This window comes from Varanus komodoensis, unplaced genomic scaffold (assembly GCF_004798865.1).
Source record: "Varanus komodoensis strain SLA01 unplaced genomic scaffold, ASM479886v1 scaffold18_3, whole genome shotgun sequence".
NCBI classification, from domain to species: Eukaryota; Metazoa; Chordata; class Lepidosauria; order Squamata; family Varanidae; genus Varanus; species Varanus komodoensis.
In genome coordinates this window covers 10,749,918-10,773,910 of record NW_025335549.1, presented here as the reverse complement: position 1 = coordinate 10,773,910, position 23,993 = coordinate 10,749,918, and the positions used below count along the sequence as shown (strand labels likewise).

The following is a 23,993-nucleotide window of genomic DNA, read 5'->3' as shown; positions in this document are numbered from 1 at the left end:
CTTTGCAGAGTTATGTCAGGAGAAAATGAGTAAAAGCTCTGGCATAATAGGACTGATGAAAGCCTTACACCGTAAGAACATCTTGAGACCTAAGGTGGGATTCCTGTCATGTTTCCCCATACGTGCCTATTTTCTAAGCCAAACAAGACCAGTTGTTGCAACTATCCCTCACAGAGGAGTTGTTCCAACCCCTGATCGTTTTAGTTGCCCTTCTCCACACGTTTTGCAACTGGATGTGATTTTCAGGCCTGGCAACCAGAACTGTAAACAATATCTCAAATGCAGTCACATGAAATATTTGTATAAGGGGAGTCTGATCTTAGCCGTTTTATTTTTGGGTCTTCTCAGTATGCCCAACACAGAGTTCGCCTCTTTCACAGCAGCTGCATACTGTGTTGACATTTTCATTGAGCTAACCCTAACCACAATCCCAAAATCTTCTTCTTGGTTAGCCACTGCTAGCTCAGATCCACCAGCTTATCCTTGCTTCTGGAATTTACATTTGCTTGCACCGACCCGCATTTCCATTTTCATGCCCATTCTCCTACTTGGGAGAGATTATCTTGGAGCGCTTCATAATTCCTTTTAACAGTTTATCCAGAATAAACATTAAGATAACCAGTCTGTAATCTTCCAGGTAGCCCATGAATCCCTTAAAAATGGTGCTGCACTAGCCATTCTTAAGTCCTCTGGTACAGAGGCTAATCTGAAGAATAGGCAATACATCTTTGCCAGAAGATTTTCAGTTTCTCATTTGAGTACTTTTAAGACATCTAGGAAGGATACAATTTGGGCATGGCTATTCATTAACTTTCCATTTGTCAATCTGGGTTCAGAACCTCCTGTTTGCCATCACAATTTGCTTCAGTTACTCAGATGCTTTCTGAAAACAATTGTTCAGGCACAGAGGTCTGTTGTACATTTTCTGCAATAAAGACAGATCAAAAGAAATCATCCTCAGCAAATTTTGTTCAATCTGCATTCCAGAGTCAAATATTTTTATTTGCATCTAGTCATAAGATGATCATAAAGCAAGAGTATAGTGAAGACTGTGACATATCTATATAAAAGCAACACATAAACCAGAATTATAGGAAACAAATACAATTCTGAATAACCCTGGTACAATGTAGCTTTCCTCTTAAAATAGTCATCTTATATTACTATTTAAAATACATGTGCAGGCATTTCAATAACATTTCATACAACTTGAACAACAATCTAGAAAAGTAAGCATGAACTTAAAATTCTGAAAAAGATCCTGTTGCTTATTTTTTTAAAGTGAACTTTTAAAATGTAAAATTTTCCACAAAAGCAAATACAAAAATATTTTAGTGCAGTTTTCATAAAAAAAGAAAAGAAAAACGCACTGCTAAAATGGCAGGCTCTGTTGTGTTATAACTTTCTCACCCGCATGGCCATGTTGTGCCAGTGAACTTCCTAACCTTTTTCTCTCGGTACGCATATCTGCAATTTTGAAAGTGTGCTGAGGGTACAAAATGGCGGGTACAAAGCCTGCAAAGAGCAGGGTTTCCTTTGCTAGCATGCCTCAAAACTCTTATTAGGCAAACTGGGAACACTGAAAGAAAAGCAATTTATCCAAGAACCTAGGTGAGATTAAGCTTGAGCTCCAAAATACAAAACCATTATTTTAAACTCAAATACTGAGGTTATTGGACAGCAGCACTTGACTTTGAGGCATTCCAGCCTCCCAGTTGAACAAGATGATTTTAAAAAAACCTAAGAAATGATAGAATAATCAGGAGCAGGAGGGAGCCTCAGAGGCGGCAAGATGGTTAGAAGCCACAGAATCAGAGAACGCGTAGAAAGATGCTGGATTGTGGCAATTCAGCAGTTGCAATTCTGCATGTATCTTACCGTGCAAGAGCACTACAAGTTCATGGTCTGGATGTGGTCCAGTGTTTTCCAAATGAATAAAAGCTTGACCATGATTATAGTCACCAAGCATGGCTTCTGTGATCACGTCTTCCTAAAGACAAGAACCTAGGCAAGCATCTTCCCAGATTCCGTCTAATGCCCAGAAGTCCATTCCAAGTCTCAGCTGCCCTGCATCCTAGATTCTGTGATGGATTTCCTGTGGCTAAAGTCTCCCTGGTTTTTCTGGAGTGCTTTTCTCAACTTTCCATGGATGGCTGCCAGAAGGGCTCTTTTAAAACTGCTGGACAAGAAGTAGAAAATAACGGGGTCAAAGCAGCAGTTGAGGGCAGAGATGCAAAGGACAAGTTCATTAGCCACGTGGAGGGCTTGTTTAACACATGGAGAAGAGATTACCTCCACCTGGGCCAGAATGTAGGGCACCCGAACCACATGGTATGGAGCAAAGCATATGAGGAAGGTGGCCAGGACCACAAAGGTCTTCATGATAGCTTTGCTGTTGGTTGTCTTACTCCCCTGATGAGTTTTCTTCAAGGAGACCATGCGGAGCTTGAAGGCAATTTTGCTGTAGGAGTAGAGGAAAAACCCCAACAGAAAGAAGAAAGTAGCCACCGCAGCCATGTTGAGCCCTGCACCCAGGGCATTCCTCTTCTTGAAGTGGAAGCATCTGTGGCTGCAGGGCTTTTTCGTGTCGTCCTCTGCGAAGAAGAGCAGCATGCTGCCAGCACAGATCAGCCATACTGCCCAGACGGCCGCCGTGCTGTTGGGAACAGTGTGGATCCGGAACTGCTGCAGGGGCCTGATGATCTTCAGGTAGCGATCCAGGCAGATCAGGCTGAGCAGGAAGATGCTGACATACATGGTGAGGTAGAATATGATGCCCACCAATTTGCAGATGATCTGGGGGCCGCTCTGGTTTTGATAAGCTGCCCGGAAGAGCAGGCAAAATGCCAGCAGGAGGTCTGAGATGGCAAGGCTCTTCATGTACACAGTGATGGAGTTCAACCTCTGGGTACCAAAATGGAACACCCAGAGGGCCAGGGCATTGCTGAAGAAACCAATGATGGAGATGATGGAGTACATTGGAGGCAGGGCCTCCTCCAGGAAGCCATTCTGGATTTCACAGATTAATCCTCTGGCTCCAGTCGTAGGGAATTCAGTAGTATGCAGGGAAGTATTCATAGCTCTGCGAGAAAAGCAAGATGTAGCTTATAAGCCAATTCCACAGAGGACTTGGGTGTTCATCAGTAGTACACAAGCTAGAAATAACATTTCTGGATCGCTTATCTTCGCATTCCTCCTGGTTTACATGAGCCGGTCTATCCTGTAGAAGCTACTGCTGCCACGGCATTTGATAATGTGGCAATCCAGTTCTGTAAAATGGTTTTATGGGCAGAACATGCGCATCAAGAATTGCAGTACCCAAAACCACTCTAGAAGGAAGACTAAGAGATATCAACTCATTTGAATAACACAGCTGATGAGTCAGCGGCCTTCAGTTTGTTTTCATGAAGTCCGCATATTATCAAAATTTCATTATGTCTTTCTGAGAATGCAAGGGAAGTTCATGATTTACAATTTAATTCTTAAAAAGAGCCAATCTTTTTGGAAGAAAGATGAATAACTTTCTTGTTTGTTCTTCAGTAGTAACATACTAACACCAAAGTAGCATTGCAAAATGAATCAGTGCTTCTGTTCTTGGCTTTGACTCTTTAATTAAAATTTTCTTCAATTGTTCACATATTCCTTGATACAGTCCTATAAGTGTTTACTCAGATGTAAGCCCCATAGAGTTCACTGGGACTTACTCCATGTAAATAAGTGTATATAGGATCATGCCGTTCTATTCAATTAGCATGTCTAACTAAGATAGACGTGGGGGTCGATACCCAGCTGAAATGTAGGGGTAGGAGGCAGAGGGGTACAGAAAGACTACCCCCCCCCCGTTAAATTGCCACATCACTTTAGATAAGGAAAAATTACCCTTTCCTTTGAATTTATGTATTTATTTAGAGTATTTGTATGCTGTCCCATCACATAGCCTCAGGACGGCTTACATAAAATATTCTGTTTCCATATGTTATAGTTGCCTTCTGTATATTATTGTTTATACAGTAAGATTATTTCTTCTTAAGTTTCTCAAATCTAAAGTGAGATCTGGGTTTAAACAGAGCTGAATTAGTAAGCCCAGATTCCCCAGATGTGTTGGATTGGAACTCCCCTCATCCCCAGACAGCACGTCCAGTGGCCCTGCCAGCCGAAACCAGTGAGATTTGTTCTTCAGCTCTTCTGGAAAGTACTACTGAGAGGAGACAAGACTAGACGAGAACTGGTTGAGTCCTTCTACCTTGGACTTCACCCAAGAAAGTCCTCCGTTTCCCATCAAACAGATGCTGCATAGCTTCTTCACCTACCTCAGCTTCTCTTGGACATCCAACTTATTGTGCTTTCTGCTTGGCTTTCCCACGCCTTTAAAACCCTGTGTCGGAATGTCCTGAAGCGCACTGCTCTACTTACCTTTAATGTCAAGATGTTGTTCTGTCAGCAAAGGGATATCATGGTTTAGTGGTTTGCTTTCATATGCAGAATCTCTCATGAAGAGCAGCCCACTTAAAGAAGTGCTGTGGAAAGAACCAGAAATGAAAGAGCTTTCTTTCCCCTTACTGAGAAGCAGAAGCAGCTGGAGGGGGTGGTGTTGGATGCTCAGACTTGGGTGAGAGGGGTTCAACTGTGGGGGTGGGAATAAGGCAGGAAACCACTACAGTCCCGATTCGCTACAAACTGAACAGGCCAACAGAATGCATGACTTTGGTTTTGCCAGTCCCCTTGCTTTTTTTCAGAACATGCCCCTTATTTCACCTACAGAGCGTTTTATAATTTTTGGAAAATATACATGCTTTTAAATTTTCAGAGAATACTATTTATTCAAATGTGTGACTGAACCTATTTAAAACATTTCCCTTTTAGATTTGAGGAAGTTGCAGGCCAGAGGTTCAAGAGGGTTGAACCTCAGAACTGCTACTAGTTCCAAATAAAGACCACCTCACCCCTGATTTCCTATGCTGAGATGCAAATGTCATTGCTCATGCAGCCAAAAATGGCATAACCCATGCGCAAAAGGAAGACAACGGTCTAGGAAGATATAAGCAGCCTAGCAGAAAATGCAAGGTTTGCAGAACTACAAAATATTTACCAAGACACCCTAAGTGGAGGGCACCCTAAAACAGCCAGTGAGAACTGAATATGCCTGGGGGTCACCACAGGTGGTCTTATAAGATGCCTAGTTCAGCCTGTGATCCAAGCTGCTTCAGCGGCCATTCTCTGCCCTAATCCCAGCTTGCTTCTTCCTTCTGAACACAGTAGGTGTGCAGCTGCTAGAAAACCTCAGGATTCTCTCTCTTAGCATATTAACAGGGAATGTAGATTGACGGTACCAGCCCTTTTAAACTAAAGGAGACCCCTGTCTTCCATAGTCTGCTCATTATGTTCACTAAGCCCAGAATCCAGTGTTGTCTGCCAGCAACACCATCCCCTGGATTTCTCAGAGAGTGCCTTACCTGTCGGAGATTGGCTTCACCATTTTCTACTGGGCAATTGCCCTTGTGCCCTGGGCAGTGAGGCCTTGAAAGAGAAAAAGCAGGTGCACCGGCTGTCCAAATGGACTGTGAAAGGCCTTTGTTATCTGGTGCTTCCTCCAAGCTGGCCCAATATCTTCCCTGGAGGGGTGGGAGAGAAGTGGTTTGCTAGGGAAAGGGTTTGGATGAGCAGCAATTCTATCTGTGGCAGGATAATATATGGTAATATTATGCCTTATGCTGGCTTTCCTGAATGTGTTTGGAGCTTCCAAGCCTGCAGTCACTTTCCTAGAGTTCACCTCTATTTTGCATGATCCTTGTGGCCAGATTCTGGTGGGTTCCTGGTCCCCTATGGCATTAGGGGTTTGTCTAGACTAGAGAAAACTGAATAGATGTGGGAGAATAGGAACCGCTTGCTCCTTTGCATGCAAAAGCCACAAAGTCTTGTGGCACCTTAACAGCTCACAAACGGACTGTGGAATAAAAAGCTTTTCATAGACAGTAGTTCGCTGTATAGAGAGTTATTTTGAAATATGTTCTTTTTCATGAATCTGGAAAAATTGCACTTGCTGAAAGAAAAGTACAAGAGCACCGATTATCTCTGCTACATCTGATCCCGCTGGACCAGTTGGCCTTTTGTCCATGGATGCCTCAACCCCTGCTGCCCATCCCCTTGAACCTCGCTGTCTGAGACCTTACAGCCCAAGGCAGCTGACTGAAACAGCTGATTTAGGATGTTATGAAAAAGCAGCACATGTTTCCATTATTTTGTATTGTATTTCCAATGCCAGGAAAGGTTAGACGGGGCCATGCTTGTCCATAAAAAAACCAAAATCCACAGTTGGCCAATATTTTTATGAGGCCTTTTGGTTGCTCCTAGTAAAGGATGCATTTTAGCACTTTAAGAGTTCTATGATAAGAGGTTGCTAGAAACTTAATATTGAAACATTTATTGTAGTTGATTTTAGGATACCAAAAAAATCAGGACACTGTACAGTTCTGCCCTCAAAGCAGGTAAGCGATTACGTACCCCACCTTTTATAACACAAATAAAGTGTTGGTGCCCTGGCTATGGAACATGCTCTCCAGAGAGGCGTCCCTGGAGCCGACACTTTATTCCTTTTGGTTCCAGGCCAACCCCTTTTTATTTTCCCAACATTTTAAGTCTTAATTGTTGTTTTAATTGGCTTTTATCTGAGGATTGATGATGCTGTGCTTCTATTGTACTACCATCCTGAGACTTTTGTGATAGGATGGTATAAACAAGTGTTTAATCAATCAATCAATGCACATTGCAGTCTCGCTATAGTTCTATTTCCAACTGCAGACAAGGCCCGCTGACAGCTAATATTCACCCCTTTGACACTGCACACAGATTATGCTTTCGATCACACTCTCTCCCCTCAGTGACATCCTGCCTGTCTCTTGCATCCTGCTGTCTTTGAACCACTAGTGGTATTTCAGAACTAGACAGATCAACACAACAATGACAAACTTGCCACAAGTTCTTGAGTTCCAGGAGACAGTCAGGAAATGGGGTAGACCTCACCTGCCAGCACACATCAGTTTTGGCGTGCCTTTGCTGTCCCTTTCCTGGCAGTGTCATTTCATCAGAGTGTGTGTGTGTGGGTGAATTCTGAAATGCCCTTTCACCAATTAGCATAATGTGTATTTTGCACACAGTAGCAGTGAAAATGAAAAGACATTTCAGCACTCCCATTAAAAACCAATTAAAACACGCTGCCTTTCCACTTAGCACTATTTCTGAGGCTGTGCTTACTCATGTTTAATAACAAAAAGTAGAATAATTAAAATAAGGGCGGTAAAAAATATACAAGGATGTAGCGGAAACTGGGTGGAATAGTGATCACCCTAGAAGACAGAATGAAGATCCAGGGTGATCCTGATAAACTTGAACGCTGGGCTGAAAGCAACAGAATGAGACTCAATAAGCACACATGTCAAGTCCTCCACTAGGGAAAAGAAATCGAATGCATTGATACAAGAGGGGGAAAACATGACACAGAAGAACTGAAAAAGAAAATGACCTCAGAGTAACAGACTAAATATGAACCAACAATGTGATGCAGCCACCAAAACAGCAAATGCTATTTTGGGATTCATGAACAGAAGTATTACTTCCAAATCATGAGAAGTAGTAGTTCCTCTATACTCCTCACTAGTCAGACCTCACCTGGAATACTGTGTCCAGTTCTGGGCACCAAGACTGAAGAAAGATGCAGAAAATTAGAAAGGGTCCAGAGGAGGGCAACAAAAATGATCCAGGGTTTGGAAGCACTGCCCTATGAGGAGAGACTGAGAGAACTGGGCATGTTCAGCCTTGGGAAGAGAAGACTGAGCGGGGAACACACTATCACTCTATAAGTACCTCAAAGAGGAAGGTCAAGATCTCTTCTTGCTGATACCAGAGTATAGGACACAGAATAATCAATTCACACTGTGACAACCCACATTCAGGCTAGGTATCAGGAAAAGCTTCCTCACGGTCAGAGCAATGTACAGCAAGCCCAGAGTTGTCTATGAAACCCTACAGTAAGCCATGGCTCATTGGGGTAGTTTTGTGGCTACAAAACAGCCACCTTGTGAGGGTGTGTATGTGCACCAGGTTTAGCCATGCTACCGTGGCTTTACATCTGCAAACCCAGCCAAAGGTACTTTGGTGCCACAATTTCAGACACTGTGTTTATGTAGGGTATATAATGTATGTTTTCAGTACTTCATTTGAGACTCTGATTTGGGAAGCCCATGCCCCTCTGTCTCCATTTATTCTCAAGTGCACTAGAATAAAGCTGCTTTTTGCTCTAAGTCTTGTCTCAGGCTCCTTTTGACTCCTTTTGGGGTCCACCTGGGCTCGCTCCAGCTGTTGTGAGCCAGCATACAAACGTTTTAAATAAATAAGATAATTAAGTAGACGTGTCCCAAGACTTGGGGTCTGAAGTCTGACTCTCCTGCGTGGGGAAGGGTGACCTATTTGGTGAGAGCGGAGGTAGCCTGTAGTGCAGCTTGGGAAATTTAACGAAGGCAATGCAGAGCACTGGATGTGCGATCCTGCACATCTGTCGGGCAGCAGCTGTTCTCTCCCTAGGGTCGCTTCTGCCGGGGAGCCGTGCCTCTTGGGTCAGGGGAGCTTCTCTTTCTTTGCGGGTGTCGTTTAAACTCTGCATGACCTCTCCAGGGTTCTGAAATGCAGCCCCAAAGTGGCTCGGACACGGAGCGCAGCGGAAGGCGGCGACGCGCCGGCGCCGGGCACGCGCTCACCTCGCCCACGAGCGCGCGCGCCCGCCCGCACACGGCTCCACTTCCGGGCACGCTCTGTCGTCACTTCCGCCGCGGCCCCGTCGGAGGAGGAGGAGGAGGAGGAGGATGCTGTCCGTGCCGGGCGTCGGCGGCGGCCCGTCGCCGGGCTTCGGCCCCGGCGAGGGCGGGTCGGGCGCGGGCTCCGGAGGCGACTTCCTCACCCGCTACCGCCTGGTGTCGGCCAAGCTCCGGCGGCGGTTCCTGCGCAAGCCGAACGTGTCGGAGGCGGCCGAGCAGTTCGGGGCGCTGGCGCGGGAGCTGCGCGCGCAGGAGAGCCTCCCGTACGCGGCCTGGTGCCAGCTGGCGGTGGCGCGCTGCGCCCAGAGCCTCGGGCACGCTTCGGGGGAGGCGGCGGCGCTGGGCGAGGCGGCGCGCCTCTGGCTGCGCCACGACCGGGAGCTCCGCCTGCGGCAGGGCCCCGGCCTGGGCCTGTCCGAGCACTTGCCCGCCGCGCAGAGCTGCGTGGCCTTCGGCGCCCGCCTGCACTTCGACCTGGGCCAGCCGGCGCTCGCCGCCGGGCTGTGGCTGGAGCTGGGCAACGAGCTGCGCGCTGCCGGCGAGCCGGGCGAGGCCGTGCCGGCGCTTATGCGCGCCGCGGACCTCCTGGCCACCGGCCACTTGCCCCTGGAAGCGCTGCGCTGCCTGCGCGATGTGGCCTCCTGCCTGCTGCTCTGCCGCGACCACGACGGCGCCCTGACCGTGCTCACACAAGCCCAGCTCCTGGCCCAAGGTGGCCCTGGAACCGCCGCCAGCGGAGCTGGAGCATCTTCCGGGGCTGCTGCTGCCGCCGCCACCGCCTCATCTACAGTTATCAGTCAGCTGCCGGGCGCCTTCCTCGATGAGCTGCTGCACTGTGAGGTGACCCGCGTGCTTCTCTTACTCCTGCTCCAGCCACCGCCCTCAAAGCTTCTGCCTGAACATGCCCAGACCCTCGAGAAGTACTCCTGGGAGGCCCTCGATGCCTCGCCAGGCTACGTCCCCTCTGAGCTCTTCCTGCTTCTCCAGTCCGCTGTCATGGCTTGCCAGGAGAAAGACTTGGAGGCGCTCAAGGTGCTACAGAAGGAGCTCTGGCCACTGCTGACTCCTGAGCAAAACCACATCCTTCATTTAGTCGTGCAAGAGATGATTAGCCCCTCTGGCCAGGGGGTGTAATCTAAAACTCCTTCCCAGGCGAGGCCTACCTTCCCAAAGACTACATCCATGCCCCTGAGCATCTTGAATAGGGCTTGTTTTGACAGAGATACTTGTACATAAGTGCGCTGAAGGAGAACTGCTCTGGTTTACAGAAGGAGGTGGTATTCCTCTCTTCTCAACTTTTATAATCACCAGCTTGCTATTTTCTTAATGATTCCCACATTTTTTCTCTGAATGCTCAACAGTGCTACAAAGGAAGTTCTGCTTACACCCTAGGGACTTATTTTCTGGTATTCCAGGTCTGTTAAATCCTTGCATTCTGTGGACATCATTAAGGACTTGAGAGAATTACATGGCACGCCTAAAGAACTTTTACTGTTGCACTGGTTTTCACTTCTGAGGGCTTTACAGGACTCTTCTTTCATCCCCAGTCACATAAGAGATTATTGTATCTGTTGCAATGTTTCTCCAATGTTTAATTCTGATTCTTGTTTGTACTTCATTTGTGAGTCTTTTGTTTTAAAGAACTTGAGATGGCAGATAATGGGAATTTCAGAAATTTTCCATGAAAATAAACCTGAATAGAATAGTAGAGTTGGAAGTGTCTTTAAAGGCCATTGAGTCAAACCCTGATGTATGTATTACATTTGCTTACTGCCCAACTGGAAAATGCCCTTAGGACAGTTTACAATAATTAAACCAAGGAACAACAAAATAATAAATATAAAAAGTACACCAGTGCTGTTATTAAAAGAATGCTATATTAAAATATTACAAAGTCAGCACGAGAAGCTGAAAGCTTGCACACTTAAATTCCGATTTGGGTTGTACAGTTATAACAACATCTGATTTAGGTCTAGATAGAGCAAAACAACCGGCTTGAGTCACCCGCCATCACCACCTGTTTAATGGGCACTTATGGGATATAGATGAACCCTTGGGATGTTTAAATAGTGGTTTAGGGCACAACTTGCTGGGGAATGTTGAGAGTCGAAGGTCTTGCATTTACACGGGCATAGGATCGTACCCTTTAGGGATTCTGTGACCCGGTCGCACTGCGGGTGCTAAGGTCGAATTTTCTGGAGTGTGGACTACCGTCGCTCCAGGAAGCACACGACAGGCTGCGAGAAATGAGGCCAATCTAGCATAGGGGCCAGTTCAGATGTTTCTGCACCGACCGAGGCCATCGCTATCCTGCGAGCTTCCCACCTCCGCTGCGAATGTGCCAGTCTACCCTTTCGTACCTCTATGATTCTTACAGCGGAAGTTTAGTGGCGCGGAGAGCGGAAGTGGGCGGAGACGGTCTTTCCGGCCGGAGCGGGCAAGCGGGAGGGCGCGCGAGTTCTTGCAGCAGCGCGTGGCGTGGGCAAGATGGCGGACGGGCCAGGTGGGTGCGCAGCGTGGGCTCCGAGTCAGGGCCGCTTTCCCGGGGCCCGAGGCAAGCAGGCGATGCGGCTCTATCCCTGGGGTTTCCAGAGGCGGAAGGAAAGCCCCCTCGGACCAAGGATGATGAAATCTCGCTCCTTCTCAGATCCTCCGGGGAGGGTAGCTGTTCATACCCGAGGGGGGAGAAAAGTGCTGGGGCTCACACCTTCCTGAGATAGGGAGGAAGAGGAAGGACAGGAGCTTCTTATTGCCCCGGAGCAGAAATTCATCACAAAACGAAATGAAGGGGAGCACGTGGTTCCTCGCCAGCGTGTTGAAATTGTGCTCTGTGCATGCTCAGGTAGTCGTACCTTAGTTGCAGGGGCTGCCTAAGGAAAAGGTTGGTAGAGTGCCGTCTTTCTGATCCATTAACTGTGCAACTGCAGTGTGGGATGTTGCAAAAACTTCAAGGAGCCGTTGGAAGGGAGGCTGGGGGAGGGGTTGTTGGAGAGTGCTCTGTCTTAGGGGCTGGGAGGGGGCTTGTCCCATTCTATAATGTCCCATCTCTGGACCATCCTGGTATTAACATTTTGAAAATTTTCTCTTTGCCTTTCCTCGTGTAAACTAGGAGTAGCAACAGGTGGGAAATTGGAACGGCGGCCATTAACGTTAGGTGCGCATTTTGTGGTTTTTGAGACAGGGAAGTGGCTGCTGAAACCGTCAGTGTCCAGCTGCATCATATCTTTGTGCATATATATATAGAGTTGGCCTGAGCTGTTGGTTGCAGGGATTGAGTCCAGTAACTTTTGTACTGTCTGCGTTGAAGGCTTTTTCACCCTCCATGTGCTCTCAGTTTCCCACGTGGGCTGGAGTGCGCCTTGATCGTGTGGGGTGCCATGTAATTGTGTGTTAGTTTTGAAAGTGTTGAGTAATGTTGGCAGTAGCATTGCCTTGTGACTTTTTCCTTCCTGATAACTCACAATATTGGAATATTCAGGTCAGGGAAAGCAACTGAAGTAATGGAACACAGCATGTAACTCCCCAAAAAGGAGTAGAGTAGAAGAGCAGTCATAGCAGCAACATGTGCTCAATAAACTGCCCATCATTCTGCACTGTTGTATTGTTAAGGGACAGTTTCTGCAGTGGGATGGTTTTCCCAAGAAATACATGAAGAAAAATGGAACAGCCAATCAGCCTGATTCCTATTTTTTCCCGTCCCCCCTTGAACATAAACATTCCTAGTTACATCTGAGATGGAATGGCCTGTGACTATCAGTCGTATTTTGTGCTGCATTATGCTCCTCAGCTGCCCCTGTCCCAATAATAAAGGTTCCTGTGTAAAAGCTTCATTGTAAACTCTAAATGTTGATCATACTACTAATTCTCGGTTAGCTTTGGGCAAACCTTGCTGCTAAGGTTATTTCTGCTTACAAGATCATTTGTAGGAATCCTGTTTTTTGCTATTTGTTTTTTCATAGGCTCTGTTTCTAAGAAACACAAGAAGAAAAAAGAAAGGAAGTCTTTGCCAGATGAAGATGTTGCTGTGAGTTTCCTGGTGATCTAACTTGCTTGTTCTGTGTATCAGTTTAGAGCAAAAACTTTTAGGCCTGTTCCCACCTCTGGATGTTGCAAAATAGAAATACTGTTTAGTTGTCTATTTCTTATGGAAGTGCTACTCCCTCAGACACACAATGTAAAGATGAGCTTAAGTGGTATATTGGTTAGTCCTATTCCTTTTTTCTCTAATGGCATGCAGACCCTTTTCGGTGCACAGTAGTTACAACTTCGGCTAACAACTGCAGTGGAATTGGTTGTCGGTATGCATTCAAGAGAAGAAGTAATGGTGACAGTATTCTTTTCTTGCTTGCACAGATTCCATTCACTCCCTTTTAAAAATAAATGCATTTGAGTGCAGTGGGAGAACACTCAGCAGCTTGAAGCTGTAATAATGTTCTTGTCATCTCTAGACTAGAGCATACTGCAGTTAGAAATTTCTCGATGGGCTACGAGATGGGGGGAACAAACCACATGTGCCCCTATGTGGGCTGCTGCAGTGCAAGGAACTGTCTCAGATTTGCCCCTTGCTCACTAGGAGGCACTAATGAGTACTTTGTCTACCATCAGGTGGCGCTTGTGCTCTCAGCTTTGCAAAGCAGGTTCTGTTTGTTTCTTTGGCTGCAAGAGAAGCAGGATTCTTGATTTCACGGTTCCAGTCGTTAAACTACCCATTCATTTGTTCCTAGGATATACAATATTCAGAAGAATTTCTTATCAAGCCTGAGTCCAGAGTTGCTCAACTAGATACATCACAGTGGCCTTTGCTCCTGAAGGTAAAAATGGCAGGGCGAGTGATTTTTTAAAAATTTGAATGTTGGCTGTTTCACATACACTTTAGAATATTTACAATTTTAAAAACGTTGTTCCACACGATTTTCAAAACATGGTGGGGCTGTTGGTCCCCCACATTTCAGCCCCATAAAGAATTTGCATTATCACTTGGTATTATAAACTCTTATGGAGGATTTTGTCAGCTGTCCACCTTTATTATAATAAAACTTCATGAATGTCTGTATGGGGTTTTGTGTCTTTAATTTCACTGCCTTCCTGCACTACTTCCATGAGAGATACCCAGTTACCTAAATAAGCAAGTCCAGAAGCTGTCTGTCTTTGACTGGCAAAACTGATACTCTTAGTTGAAGAATAGTTTATTGACTGGTCCTTGCGCTTACAGAAAATATTGAAAATGGCTAGAAGATTTTTCAGACCCAAGCAAGAGAGAAATTAGTACTACACTATCTGCATGCATCAAAATAAAAAATAACTTTTTATGAAGGAAGGGAAATATACTTGTGCTAAATGGAGCAGCAGATTGTTAACAGATGCTGAAGAGAAAGGAAGCTAAGAGGCATCCTTGTTCTACTCCCTGATTTCTTTTGAAAGCTTCAGTTAAAGAGCCATTCAACCCAACCTTAAGTCTCATTTTTGTGTTAGCACATAATTCCTTTATCAGTGTCAGAAATCTAGTCTGTAGAGTTTTACAATTTCCCACAATGAATTCTGTTAGAATCAAAAGCTGCCAAAACATTGATAAAAGGCACAATTGATTGAAAAAAATTATTTATAGGTCAAACTTGTGTGAAATAAAAATGAAACAAAGAAAAGCTGACATTTGAAATAGAAATAAATGAAGCTTTTAGAACTGAGTCATTTACCTAGTCTGTCTTCAAAGGAAGAGATTCCAAAATATCCTCCTTTACTTCTGAATCCAACCAAAGGCCTGTAGAGCACCTCTGAATGATATATAACGGCTTTTTGTTGTGCTTTGGATTCTGTAGAATTTTGACAAGCTGAATGTAAGGACGGCACATTACACACCCCTCCCTTCTGGTTGTAATCCCTTAAAAAGAGATATTGCTGATTATGTAAGGTAAGGTCATATTCCAAGTTAATAGTGAATTTTCTTCTACAACTTTGTTATGGAACTTGTTAGCTGCAGTTAGTCCTTGCATGGGAGGTGTTTGCGTGTGCTTCATTTGGAGTAGCGCTTACCGCTGACCCACCTGGGTTTTTAGTGCACTGACTACAAGGCCTGGTTCACACATAATGAGAAGCTACAGTGTTATTTTGAATGTTCAAGCTGGGGCAGGTGGGCATCACAGCTTGTCATGTGAACTTGTCCAGAGGGAGATGTTGGAATAGCCAGCAAGGCCCCTGGAATCCATGTCTTGGATTGTTTATTCATTACCTGTGAACTAGTTCAAAGACGCTGCGCACTAGTTCAGTAGTATATTCTGAAAACCTTTGGGTTGCCAATACTGGGGGAAAAAACCTACACCATTTACCCTGCTGCAGTTACTTCGGTTTCCTTCTTAAATCCATGCAGGCTTTTGTGTAGCTATGCCTTTTATTCGATAGTCATTCAAAAGATGTTTGGCGCTAAACTGCACTAGGAGAGGTTAGGTGCAAAAGGAGTTGACTCGGCCATCAGGAATATTGCATGAAGTGCTTGTACACCTAGCACTGAATTTCACATTTTGATGTTAAAATGAACTCTGTCCTGCTTCAATTCTCTGCCTGCTTATGGATTGCCAATCTTGAAACTGTAACTTTTAAGAGAGATTCTGCTTTTACTGAAACCAAAAAAGGATTGGTAGCAGTCACTGTGCCTCTCTCTCAGGACTGGCTTCATCAACTTGGATAAGCCTTCCAATCCTTCTTCTCATGAGGTGGTGGCCTGGATCCGCCGCATCCTCCGGGTTGAGAAAACTGGGCATAGTGGCACACTGGACCCCAAAGTGACCGGGTGCTTGATTGTGTGCATTGAGCGTGCGACGCGTCTGGTCAAGTCTCAGCAAAGTGCAGGTACGGTGTCTGTTGTGTCTCCCGATTGAGAATGATGGTGCATCGTGAGGCACTGAAATTGCAGAATCACCTGCGTGGTGGTGGAATATTAACATTCAGGTGGCCGCTCCTTACTACTCTTCTGTCGTCTTCCAGGCAAAGAGTATGTGGGAATCGTTCGGCTGCACAATGCAATTGAGAGTGAGATTCAGCTTTCAAGGGTAAGTCTCTGCAGGGCGGGATACTTGTCACTTGCTGCAATCCTGCGTGCGTAATTGGCTCAGATGCCCGTAAAATCATATAACGGATATAACGTGCTTCCATCAGATGTTAATTAAAACCATGGTTTAACCGTAAATGAGGTGAATAACTACTAAAACAAGTGCCTTTTCTACCTCTGGATATGCAGAGAGGTTTGCCTGCTGTGATGCGAGACTGATATTTTTTGCATGGTGGCATCTTCTGATTTGCTTCTCTTTGTAGGCAATAGAAACTCTGACAGGAGCCCTCTTCCAGCGTCCCCCACTTATAGCAGCAGTGAAAAGACAGCTGAGAGTCCGGACCATCTACGAGAGCAAACTGGTAGAATATGATCCAGAAAGGAGATTGGGTAATGAAATATTTTTTACTCAGAGCAAATAGCATGGTGGCGCTCCTAAAACGAAAATGGCATCCAGGCCAAGTCCCATTCTTGCCTGTCAGATCTGTCCCTTGACCAGGTTATGCACCTTGTGTTTTCCGAGCCAAATGATGTAAGACAGATGGCATAGCACTCCGTGCAAAGATGACTTACATCTATCACCCAATACTGATGGCTCTCGCAGAGGCCTGCTCTGCTCAGCCTCTTACAAGAGCACGAGTCTCTCTAACGTAGGCATTTGCTTTCGCTCTGCCCTGTCCTCAGGTATCTTCTGGGTAAGCTGTGAAGCTGGGACCTACATCCGAACACTGTGTGTGCACTTGGGCTTGCTGCTTGGGGTCGGAGGTCAGATGCAGGAGCTCCGGCGAGTGCGCTCTGGCGTCATGGGGGAGAAGGTGCGTTTTGGGGTGTCTTTAGAAGCACACAGTTGTCGCTCCCCAAAGTGTTGAGTTCAGTGCAGGGTTTTCACCCCTGTTCTGGTAATTAAACTTTGGTACACTAAATAGTTGGGAGAAGTCAGAGGTGGAAAATCTTGTTTTTCTGCCTGTTACTTTCCCAGCCCACAAAATTACGCTGCCAGTTCCATGTGATAATTTGGTATCCCCAGGCACATATCAGTGGGTACTTGGCTTACTTCATGACAGCTTATTTCATGCCTTCTCCACTCGCAACGCTAGTGCTTCTGCAGTGGAAGAAACCGTGTTACAAAGCCCACAGTGGAACTGGGAAGGGAATGACCGTGCTGCCCCTGCAAGGAACCTTTGCAAAGTTCCTTAAAGCAGGCTGTTCTAGAAAAATCTGCCTGTGGCTCCTTTCCCTTTGAGGTTCCATGCCCAGTCATATGAACTGCCAATCTTGAATGGCTGTAGACTGCATGGAATTGCAGAATGGACTTTACAATGTTACTTACCTCACAGGGCCTCTTCATACATCACTATGTGCCACAATGAATTAATTAACCTACAGGGCCTTACGGTACACACTGACCACCATTTTGAGCATGGAAGCTTATGTGAACTCAGTATGGGTTAAGCAAACCTTGGATAACCTTAGAATCTAAAGCCAGTTGACCAAATGTTAGGAGTGCCCCTTGGCCTTGTACAGACCCCAAGAATGGCTTCCTTTGGCATCTCTCTTGTTTTGCCATTTCCCTTTGGTAACTGTTCCAGCCCAGTAGACTTGCATGGTTTGAATCAGCAAGCAAACGGGGGAGTGTTCTCGCTAGCTGCTTCTCTCAGGCAGCTAAACATAGTTCCCAGTAGAGCCAGAAAGATGATCAGTCAGCTCACCTGCCTCTCAGGATGTCCCAGCTGCCTTCCTCTTGTTGGTCCAGGGCATAAAGTGAAATGTGGGTGTATGATATTTTGCCTGGTCCTTCTGATAAGTCCAGGGGCATGCATCTTGGGAAGCTGCCAGGGCTGCATGAGAGAGCATGTGATTCTGCATGTGGAAAGTGGCAGGTACAGTCCTTTCTGTCTCCAGTCTCCTGTACCAGACGGGAAGTCGTGGGAAAGCAGCAGCCTGGGATGCTGCAGTGAGAATAGGCAGTTCGGTCGTGCCTCGTGGACAGCCGCTGCCTTGTTCGTAGCGGAAGCCCTAACACGTTGTGATGGGGCTGGTGTCCCCCTCTAGGACCACATGGTGACCATGCACGACGTGCTGGATGCGCAGTGGCAGTATGACAACAACAAGGACGAAACCTACCTCAGGAGAGTGATCTTCCCCTTGGAGAAGCTGCTGACGTCCCACAAGCGGCTGGTCATGAAGGACAGTGCGGTGAGTTCCCGAGACGTGGACTGAGGGCTCCGTGTCAGGTGCTGCAGCTCGCTATGTCAGTTTCATCAAGGAAATCGACTCAGAGTTTCTTCCAGGCCAGAGGGCAGCGGGTCCCTAGTTAAGTTTTCAGATACTAGCTTAGTACTGTTACTTGCTGAAGCTGTCATTCCTGCTTCCAGAAACTTCAAGTTGATTGATGGTAGCACTTTTAGTCAATCAGTTGATTACCTTTGAAAGTATGGACTGAATCCTAAATAGAAAAAAGCATACTTAGCTTTAAAGGGTGTCTGTGTATGTTATCATTACAACTGATGTTCCCCTTAGAGATGTTCCTTGTTTTCTTAAGTATTTCCCTAAGATATGTTGATATGCTTATTACACATTTTAAGAAATGAAAAATCTGTCTGTTGATTAATCAGCACCACCACTAATAAACTCTGCTGAATGAACAGGATTAATTGTCCACTTTTCCAGTCCAGTATTAATTAGGAATTCCTAATTAATTAGGAAATTAATTTTTTTTTGGCTTGATCCTGGAGATTTGATGGATGTTCATTGGAAAAAGCAATAACAAATAAAGTTGTACTGTGATGTCTATTGAATGTAAGCCAAGGGCTTGCAATATGGAGAGGAGGCCCTGGCCTTCCCATCCCACTGAATTCCCCACAAACAGCCACCATACTCTGCCCCCTTCCCAGAGATCTTCCTTACGCAAAGGGTGCTGTTTCCCTGCCACTACGAGGTGCAATGAATGTGCAGCCCGTTTGGGGATCATTTGGGGTGCATGCACACGTCTGCCTCTACATGTGTCGCTGTTGTGCACCCACTGCTAGTAGGAGTCACACTGGCATCACTCCCTGTGTGGGTCTGACATGCAGGCGCTCATTCTGTGCCCATTCAGGTGAATGCCATTTGCTATGGCGCGAAAATCATGCTGCCCGGCCTGCTGCGGTACGAGGACGGCATCGAAGTCAATCAGGAGATAGTCGTGATCACCACGAAGGGAGAGGCTATCTGCACAGGTGAGAGCTGGGCGCTGTCGTGGAGCCCCAATCCCTCGCACTTCCCTTGCTGCGACAGGTAACCTGGGATTGATTCATTTAGCTTTTGGCAGGATAGTTTTGTCGAGTACGAAGTGGGCAGCCATACCTGGTAAGCGCAGACTTGCGGGACCACGTTCACTGGGCTGCTGCACATGCAGGCACAGACCTCTTTGAACCTGCCTGTTCTCCAGTGGATTCTTTTTGTTGGCTCTCCTAAGTGGTGTCTTCAGAACTGTGGTCATGGGAGCCATCCTTCCTGTAGCACAGGCTTGTTCGTGCCCCTGCCCTTGTGCACGCGCACGTGTGCAGGGCGACGTGTGAAGTGATGAACAAGTTTATCCATTCTCTGAGTGTTGCTGCTCTGCCCTTCCTGCCGCATTCAGATTCCTGTTCTAGGGTCTTGATGCCGTGTAGCCTCCAGGCACCTTTCAGCCTCCCAGTGTTCTGCTGGGGGCTGTGGGGAAGCTGGGCCAGCTGCCGGCAGGGCTGGGTGGAACAAGCAGGGCCAGGGCTGAGAGGCTCTGGCTCAGCCAAGAAGAATGAAACTGTCTGATCATGCGTGCCCTGATTTGCCTCTCGCTAATGCCAAAGCTGTTGAGCAGAGAAATACAGGGAGGTGACATCACGAGCTACTAGGGGAGCTTGGCAGAGGGACTCTCCTTGCCCTGTTTTCTTTCTCGTGCCACTTGGGCATGTGGGCACACTTCCCATCAGGAGTAAAAAATATTTGCTTTACTTGAGAGAGAGAGAGAGAGAGAGAGAGAGAGAGAGAATCACTTTCAAGAAGAACCGGGGCACTGTGGGAACAACACTTGGTGTGTGACTTGTGTGCATGGAACTTGCTGTGTGGTTGCACAGTGAAGAATCCGTGCTTGGCATCCATACTGGTATGAATTATGGAACAAAAAGGATTTGTTAGGCAGAAGAGTGTCTGAACGTGCAGCTTTTCCTGTTGCGTTTTCCTGCAGCGATCGCCTTGATGACAACTGCAGTGATCTCGACCTGTGACCATGGAGTCGTGGCAAAGATCAAGCGCGTGATCATGGAAAGGGACACCTACCCTCGCAAGTGGGGGCTCGGTCCAAAAGTGAGTCGTGGGTGGGGCTGGGACACTTGCCTTCACGGAGGAGGAGCACATTCTGGGGAACAGCTTGACTTGGCCCCTTTGCTTGCCCTGCCTGGAAGCCTTGGAGAGCGGTCAGGAGATGTATTCTGTATTAGCCAGTTCCTGTGGGTGTTGACCTTCCGCTCACTGCTTGCTGACCATTGTTGGACCAAAATGGTCCATCTCGCGCTCTGTAACTGCTGCATTTCTCCTTTCTAAAGCCCAAGCTGCTCCTTGGCCTCTGGAACAGTTTGAAACGCTGCCCTGTCTAACTGCAGCCTTTGCTGCTGAGTTGGTTTCCACTGTGAGCCAAATGATGTCAGAACAGACTTCATAGCTTCTTTGTGCAAGGATGACGCACATCTATCACCCAAGGCTGATGGCTCAGCAAGGGACTCGGGGCTTAATCTGCTGCATGAGCAATTGCTTTGCTTGTGTGTCTTGCACAGTGCCAAGGGCCTTCCTGGCTAATGGAGGTGGCAGGACCTAGTTGTTCTCAGAGCCACACCTCATGGCCAGTGTCTTGTAACAGTACGCAGAAGCCAACCTTCCTGCTTATTCTTTGCTCAGGCATCCCAGAAAAAAATGATGATCAAGCAAGGCTTGCTAGATGCACATGGGAAACCTAATGAGAAAACCCCACCAGCGTGGAAGAAAGACTACGTGGATTACAGTGGGTAAGGTCTGCTGTGGCTGCCACAGACTCCACGGGGAATCCTGCCCTGGGGCATACAAAGTTCTGGAAAAGGGAGGTCAGGGAGTTGCCATTTGTGCTGGGTGGGGCTGAGCAGGCAGTTATCCCTTTCTCGCCTCCTTTCTGTGGCTCTAGAGGGAGTCAGCCTGCTAAATTAAGCTCAGGAAAGTTGCAGCTGGGTCCCCCATGCATGTGGTTGGGGGCTCTTTTACCAGCTTTCCATACAGCACTGGGTGCTTCTAGAACAAGAATAAGCTGGCTCAGGGCAGGTGTGTACATGATACAAGTTGTTCTGGCTGAGATGTAAATAAACATCTGTTTTCTTCCCAGGGGCGCTGTAAAGGAAGAGAGCAAGGTCCAGGTGGAGCCAGAGAGGGCCCCAAAGGTTAGTTTGTTCCACAGATTGTGCCAGCATCGTGCTTCTTTTCTGGGATGGGGTCAGCTACAACATTCTCTTAGTAATACTGTGCACTTGGTGGAGGAGTATGGAGAGGGAGCAGCTGTTCGTAGGTAAAAACTGTTTGCACAGGTTATGGTAACATTCTGTGGCCCTGGCATAGCTTGTGACCGTGTATAGGCTGAAACGGGGGGCATTAAACATTCTGCTTCCCACAGCGTTTCTTAGAAGTCAAATCCTTTCTGTGAAGGTTGCTCTCTGGTTCCCAGTTCACCTGTGTCAAGGGAAAAGATACAGCCCATTGCTGCGGGGTGGGTAGCCTTATATTCTCATGTGTCTAGTGATAAACAGCACCATCTGTTTACAACGCCCTTTGTATGGCAGGGATAACAGATCCCAACAGTGGAAATGGTTTGAGTCCTCTGGGATTGCTGCTTGTGTTCAGTTCGGTCCATGCTTCCAAGAATAGAGCAAATGCCAGGCGCTGGAGGCATTCTATGCAAGCCGGAAGTTCCCTCTTGGTCCTGAAACTGCAGCAAGGGCATTTGCTCAGATGGTGCTGTTTAGTGCTAGAGTTTAATGGTGCAAAAACCACACCTGCCCCTTTGACCTATTTGCACAGTACCCTGCACTGACGAGAACTTCTCTGATGCTTGTTTTTCTCAGAGAAAGCGGGAGATAGAGAGTGATGGAGAGCAGGGGGCAGCGGTCTCGTCTCCTCCAGACTCACCGGAGCCACAGGTGGAAGCCAAGAAGAAGAAGAAGAAAAAGAAAGAGAAGAGGAAGGTGGAATCTGCTGAGAGCAGTGGGGAGCTGACAGAAACGGTAGGCTTTTACACGATCCATTGCTGGTGTGTCTGGTTAATCAGGAATCTGTTGCTGTGCGCACTTGGCAGAATTCCTGTTTTAATTCATCTGAGCATACAACTTAGTTGAGTGGTGAATTTATGAACTTGGTCTGCTGCCAAACATTGAGGGATATGGCAAGCATTCTCCAGAGTGGGCTAAGTCATACAAGCAAGTCGTCACCTCGTGGTTAGTTGTGTGTTAGCCGCTTTCCAAATTGGCCTGGTATCAAAGGGGAGACTGATTTTTGGTAACTGATATGTTGGCAGAGCTCTTGGATGGAATATCCTCAAGCCAGCTTAGCACCTTCAGTTCACATTTCTGGGAAGGGATGAGGAACGCCTTGGTACTTTGTTCTGCAGGGTAGCCGAAGGGATGCAGCTCTTTCCTCAAATTCCATTGTTCCTCCCCCAGGCCGCTGACACAAGTGTGAAGAAGAAGAAAAAGAAGAAAAAGAAACAAGAAGTTGAAGAGAGTTCAGAGTAACCAAGCAGATGTATCCAGAGCAGGCAGCTTGGACCACTTCAGGAGGAAGGAGTCCAAAGGCCTGACAGCGCAGTGTGCAGAGACTTGTCCTGATTGCTGTGCAGATCAGTGTACAGTTTCGGGCCAGCTTCCTCTGTCCTGTTCTAAGGATAACTGGGGGAAACAGGGCCCTTGTGAGCATCCATAGACGGAGTTGCTGGATGTTTGCGAGATTTCTGCCAAGGTATCATGTAATGATGTCCTTAACTAGGCACTGCTCTCCGTCCCCCCTCCTCCCTTTTCCTTGTGCTATAAATCCTGCTTGAATGTCAGAGAGCTGCTGAACTGTCACAGGAGCTTGCTTGTTGTCGGGCCCTAAGGAGAGGACTCTTATGGCTGCATGAGCAGACGTTTACCTTTTTTTAAAGCTTTTATATTTCCTTCCATGGGTTTGTCCTGATTCTCCACTGAATGCTTTTAAACATTTTCATTTCAGCTTACCAACTCCTATCACTTTCATTTTTTTAGAAAACAAGTAATTGATTTTTTTTGTTTAAGATTGTATGGTTTAGTTCTGGAATTGCTGTGGGGGGGGGGTCTCTCCTCTAAACCCTTCTTCTCAAGCTCTCGATTTTGCTCCCAACGCCGTTGTTCATCAGAAGCATCTTGCGTCTGCTTATCTTCTCTGGGCCATTTGAAACGGCAGCCTGAAGTGTATCCGAAGAAGGGAGCTGGGAGGAAACTGTGCTTTTCCTCCAGCATTACTTCTGTCCTTCAGTGAAGCAGTTCAGTGAAGAAGGGTTGGGGAGGTGGGTGGCTCTGCACACTGCTGTCTTGTGTAATGCAGCTCAGACCCTTCTCCTTTATCTTCCACCTCCATTCATGACAGAATACCAAAGTTGGTTTTAATAGGAGGAATGGTTCTTTTTTTACATTAAAAGATTACAAATTGTTGTTTTACTACAGTTTTTCCATGACTGAAGCTACTGCAATAAGCAGTGGGTAGAGCTAGCTTGGATCTTCACTTGTGGGAGAAGGGAATTTGTGCTGCATAAACTTAATCCAGAAAGGGGGTCAGAGTGCCAGCTGCACTGCTGTCATGTAAATGGGAGGAGTGGAGGCTGCTGTAGTCAAAAGCTGAAGTGTCACAAGCAGGAGCAGTACTGTACGGGTAGAATTAAGTCTCCCAAATGGAGTAAATGCTGCTTCAGAAGAAGGCGGGCGGGGATTGCTCTAGGCACCGCTGATTGACAGTGGCTGGAGATGAGCAGTGCCAAGATGCCCAACCCGCATGTGCTGGGTAGACTCCAGCACCTCCCTGCCACGAGGTGAAAAGCACTCCTGTATGTACATGCACGTGTGTTCGTTCCCCAGAGCGAAGGAAGTCCATGTAATCTT

At 46.8% G+C, this 23,993-nt stretch overlaps 3 protein-coding genes and 4 non-coding genes across 7 annotated transcripts; 6 read left to right on the top strand and 1 right to left on the bottom strand.

Annotated features, from left to right (window-relative positions):
• Positions 1–1,372: 1,372 nt before the first annotated feature.
• LOC123022039 (probable G-protein coupled receptor 34) lies at positions 1,373–4,501 on the bottom strand. The gene is made up of 2 exons (XM_044427425.1): positions 4,414–4,501; positions 1,373–3,082 (listed from the first exon to the last, which is right to left on the bottom strand). The coding sequence occupies exon 2, from the start codon at positions 3,076–3,078 to the stop codon at positions 2,059–2,061; it is 1,020 nt and encodes a 339-aa protein (XP_044283360.1). The 5' UTR covers positions 3,079–3,082; positions 4,414–4,501; the 3' UTR covers positions 1,373–2,058.
• Positions 4,502–8,855: 4,354 nt separating this feature from the next.
• LOC123021958 (40-kDa huntingtin-associated protein-like) lies at positions 8,856–10,515 on the top strand. Its single transcript, XM_044427237.1, has one exon. The coding sequence runs from the start codon at positions 8,856–8,858 to the stop codon at positions 9,939–9,941; it is 1,086 nt and encodes a 361-aa protein (XP_044283172.1). The 3' UTR covers positions 9,942–10,515.
• Positions 10,516–10,728: 213 nt separating this feature from the next.
• On the top strand, positions 10,729–23,555 carry DKC1 (dyskerin pseudouridine synthase 1). Its single transcript, XM_044427234.1, has 15 exons — positions 10,729–11,310; positions 12,767–12,831; positions 13,532–13,618; positions 14,624–14,715; positions 15,466–15,650; positions 15,786–15,850; positions 16,113–16,239; positions 16,534–16,664; positions 17,902–18,045; positions 18,947–19,067; positions 20,057–20,175; positions 20,764–20,870; positions 21,218–21,272; positions 21,951–22,109; positions 22,545–23,555. The coding sequence occupies exons 1-15, from the start codon at positions 11,295–11,297 to the stop codon at positions 22,614–22,616; spliced, it is 1,545 nt and encodes a 514-aa protein (XP_044283169.1). The 5' UTR covers positions 10,729–11,294; the 3' UTR covers positions 22,617–23,555.
• Positions 16,372–16,446, top strand: LOC123022133. Its single transcript, XR_006414471.1, has one exon. It is a non-coding gene; the product is annotated as a small nucleolar RNA SNORD83 (small nucleolar RNA).
• Positions 16,705–16,837, top strand: LOC123022130. Its single transcript, XR_006414469.1, has one exon. It is a non-coding gene; the product is annotated as a small nucleolar RNA SNORA36 family (small nucleolar RNA).
• Positions 19,406–19,645, top strand: LOC123022131. The gene has a single exon (XR_006414470.1). It is a non-coding gene; the product is annotated as a small nucleolar RNA SNORD17 (small nucleolar RNA).
• LOC123022134 lies at positions 20,502–20,578 on the top strand. Its single transcript, XR_006414472.1, has one exon. It is a non-coding gene; the product is annotated as a small nucleolar RNA SNORD83 (small nucleolar RNA).
• Positions 23,556–23,993: the final 438 nt, after the last annotated feature.

Bases quoted from the DNA above. Each gene is read 5' to 3' on its own strand.
- LOC123022039 (XM_044427425.1), bottom strand. From the start codon at position 3,078: ATGAATACTTCCCTGCATACTACTGAATTCCCTACGACTGGAGCCAGA.
- LOC123021958 (XM_044427237.1), top strand. From the start codon at position 8,856: ATGCTGTCCGTGCCGGGCGTCGGCGGCGGCCCGTCGCCGGGCTTCGGC.
- DKC1 (XM_044427234.1), top strand. The intron at 12,832-13,531 runs GTGAGTTTCCTG...ATTTGTTCCTAG, and splicing joins TGCCAGATGAAGATGTTGCT to GATATACAATATTCAGAAGA. The intron at 21,273-21,950 runs GTTAGTTTGTTC...TGTTTTTCTCAG, and splicing joins AGCCAGAGAGGGCCCCAAAG to AGAAAGCGGGAGATAGAGAG.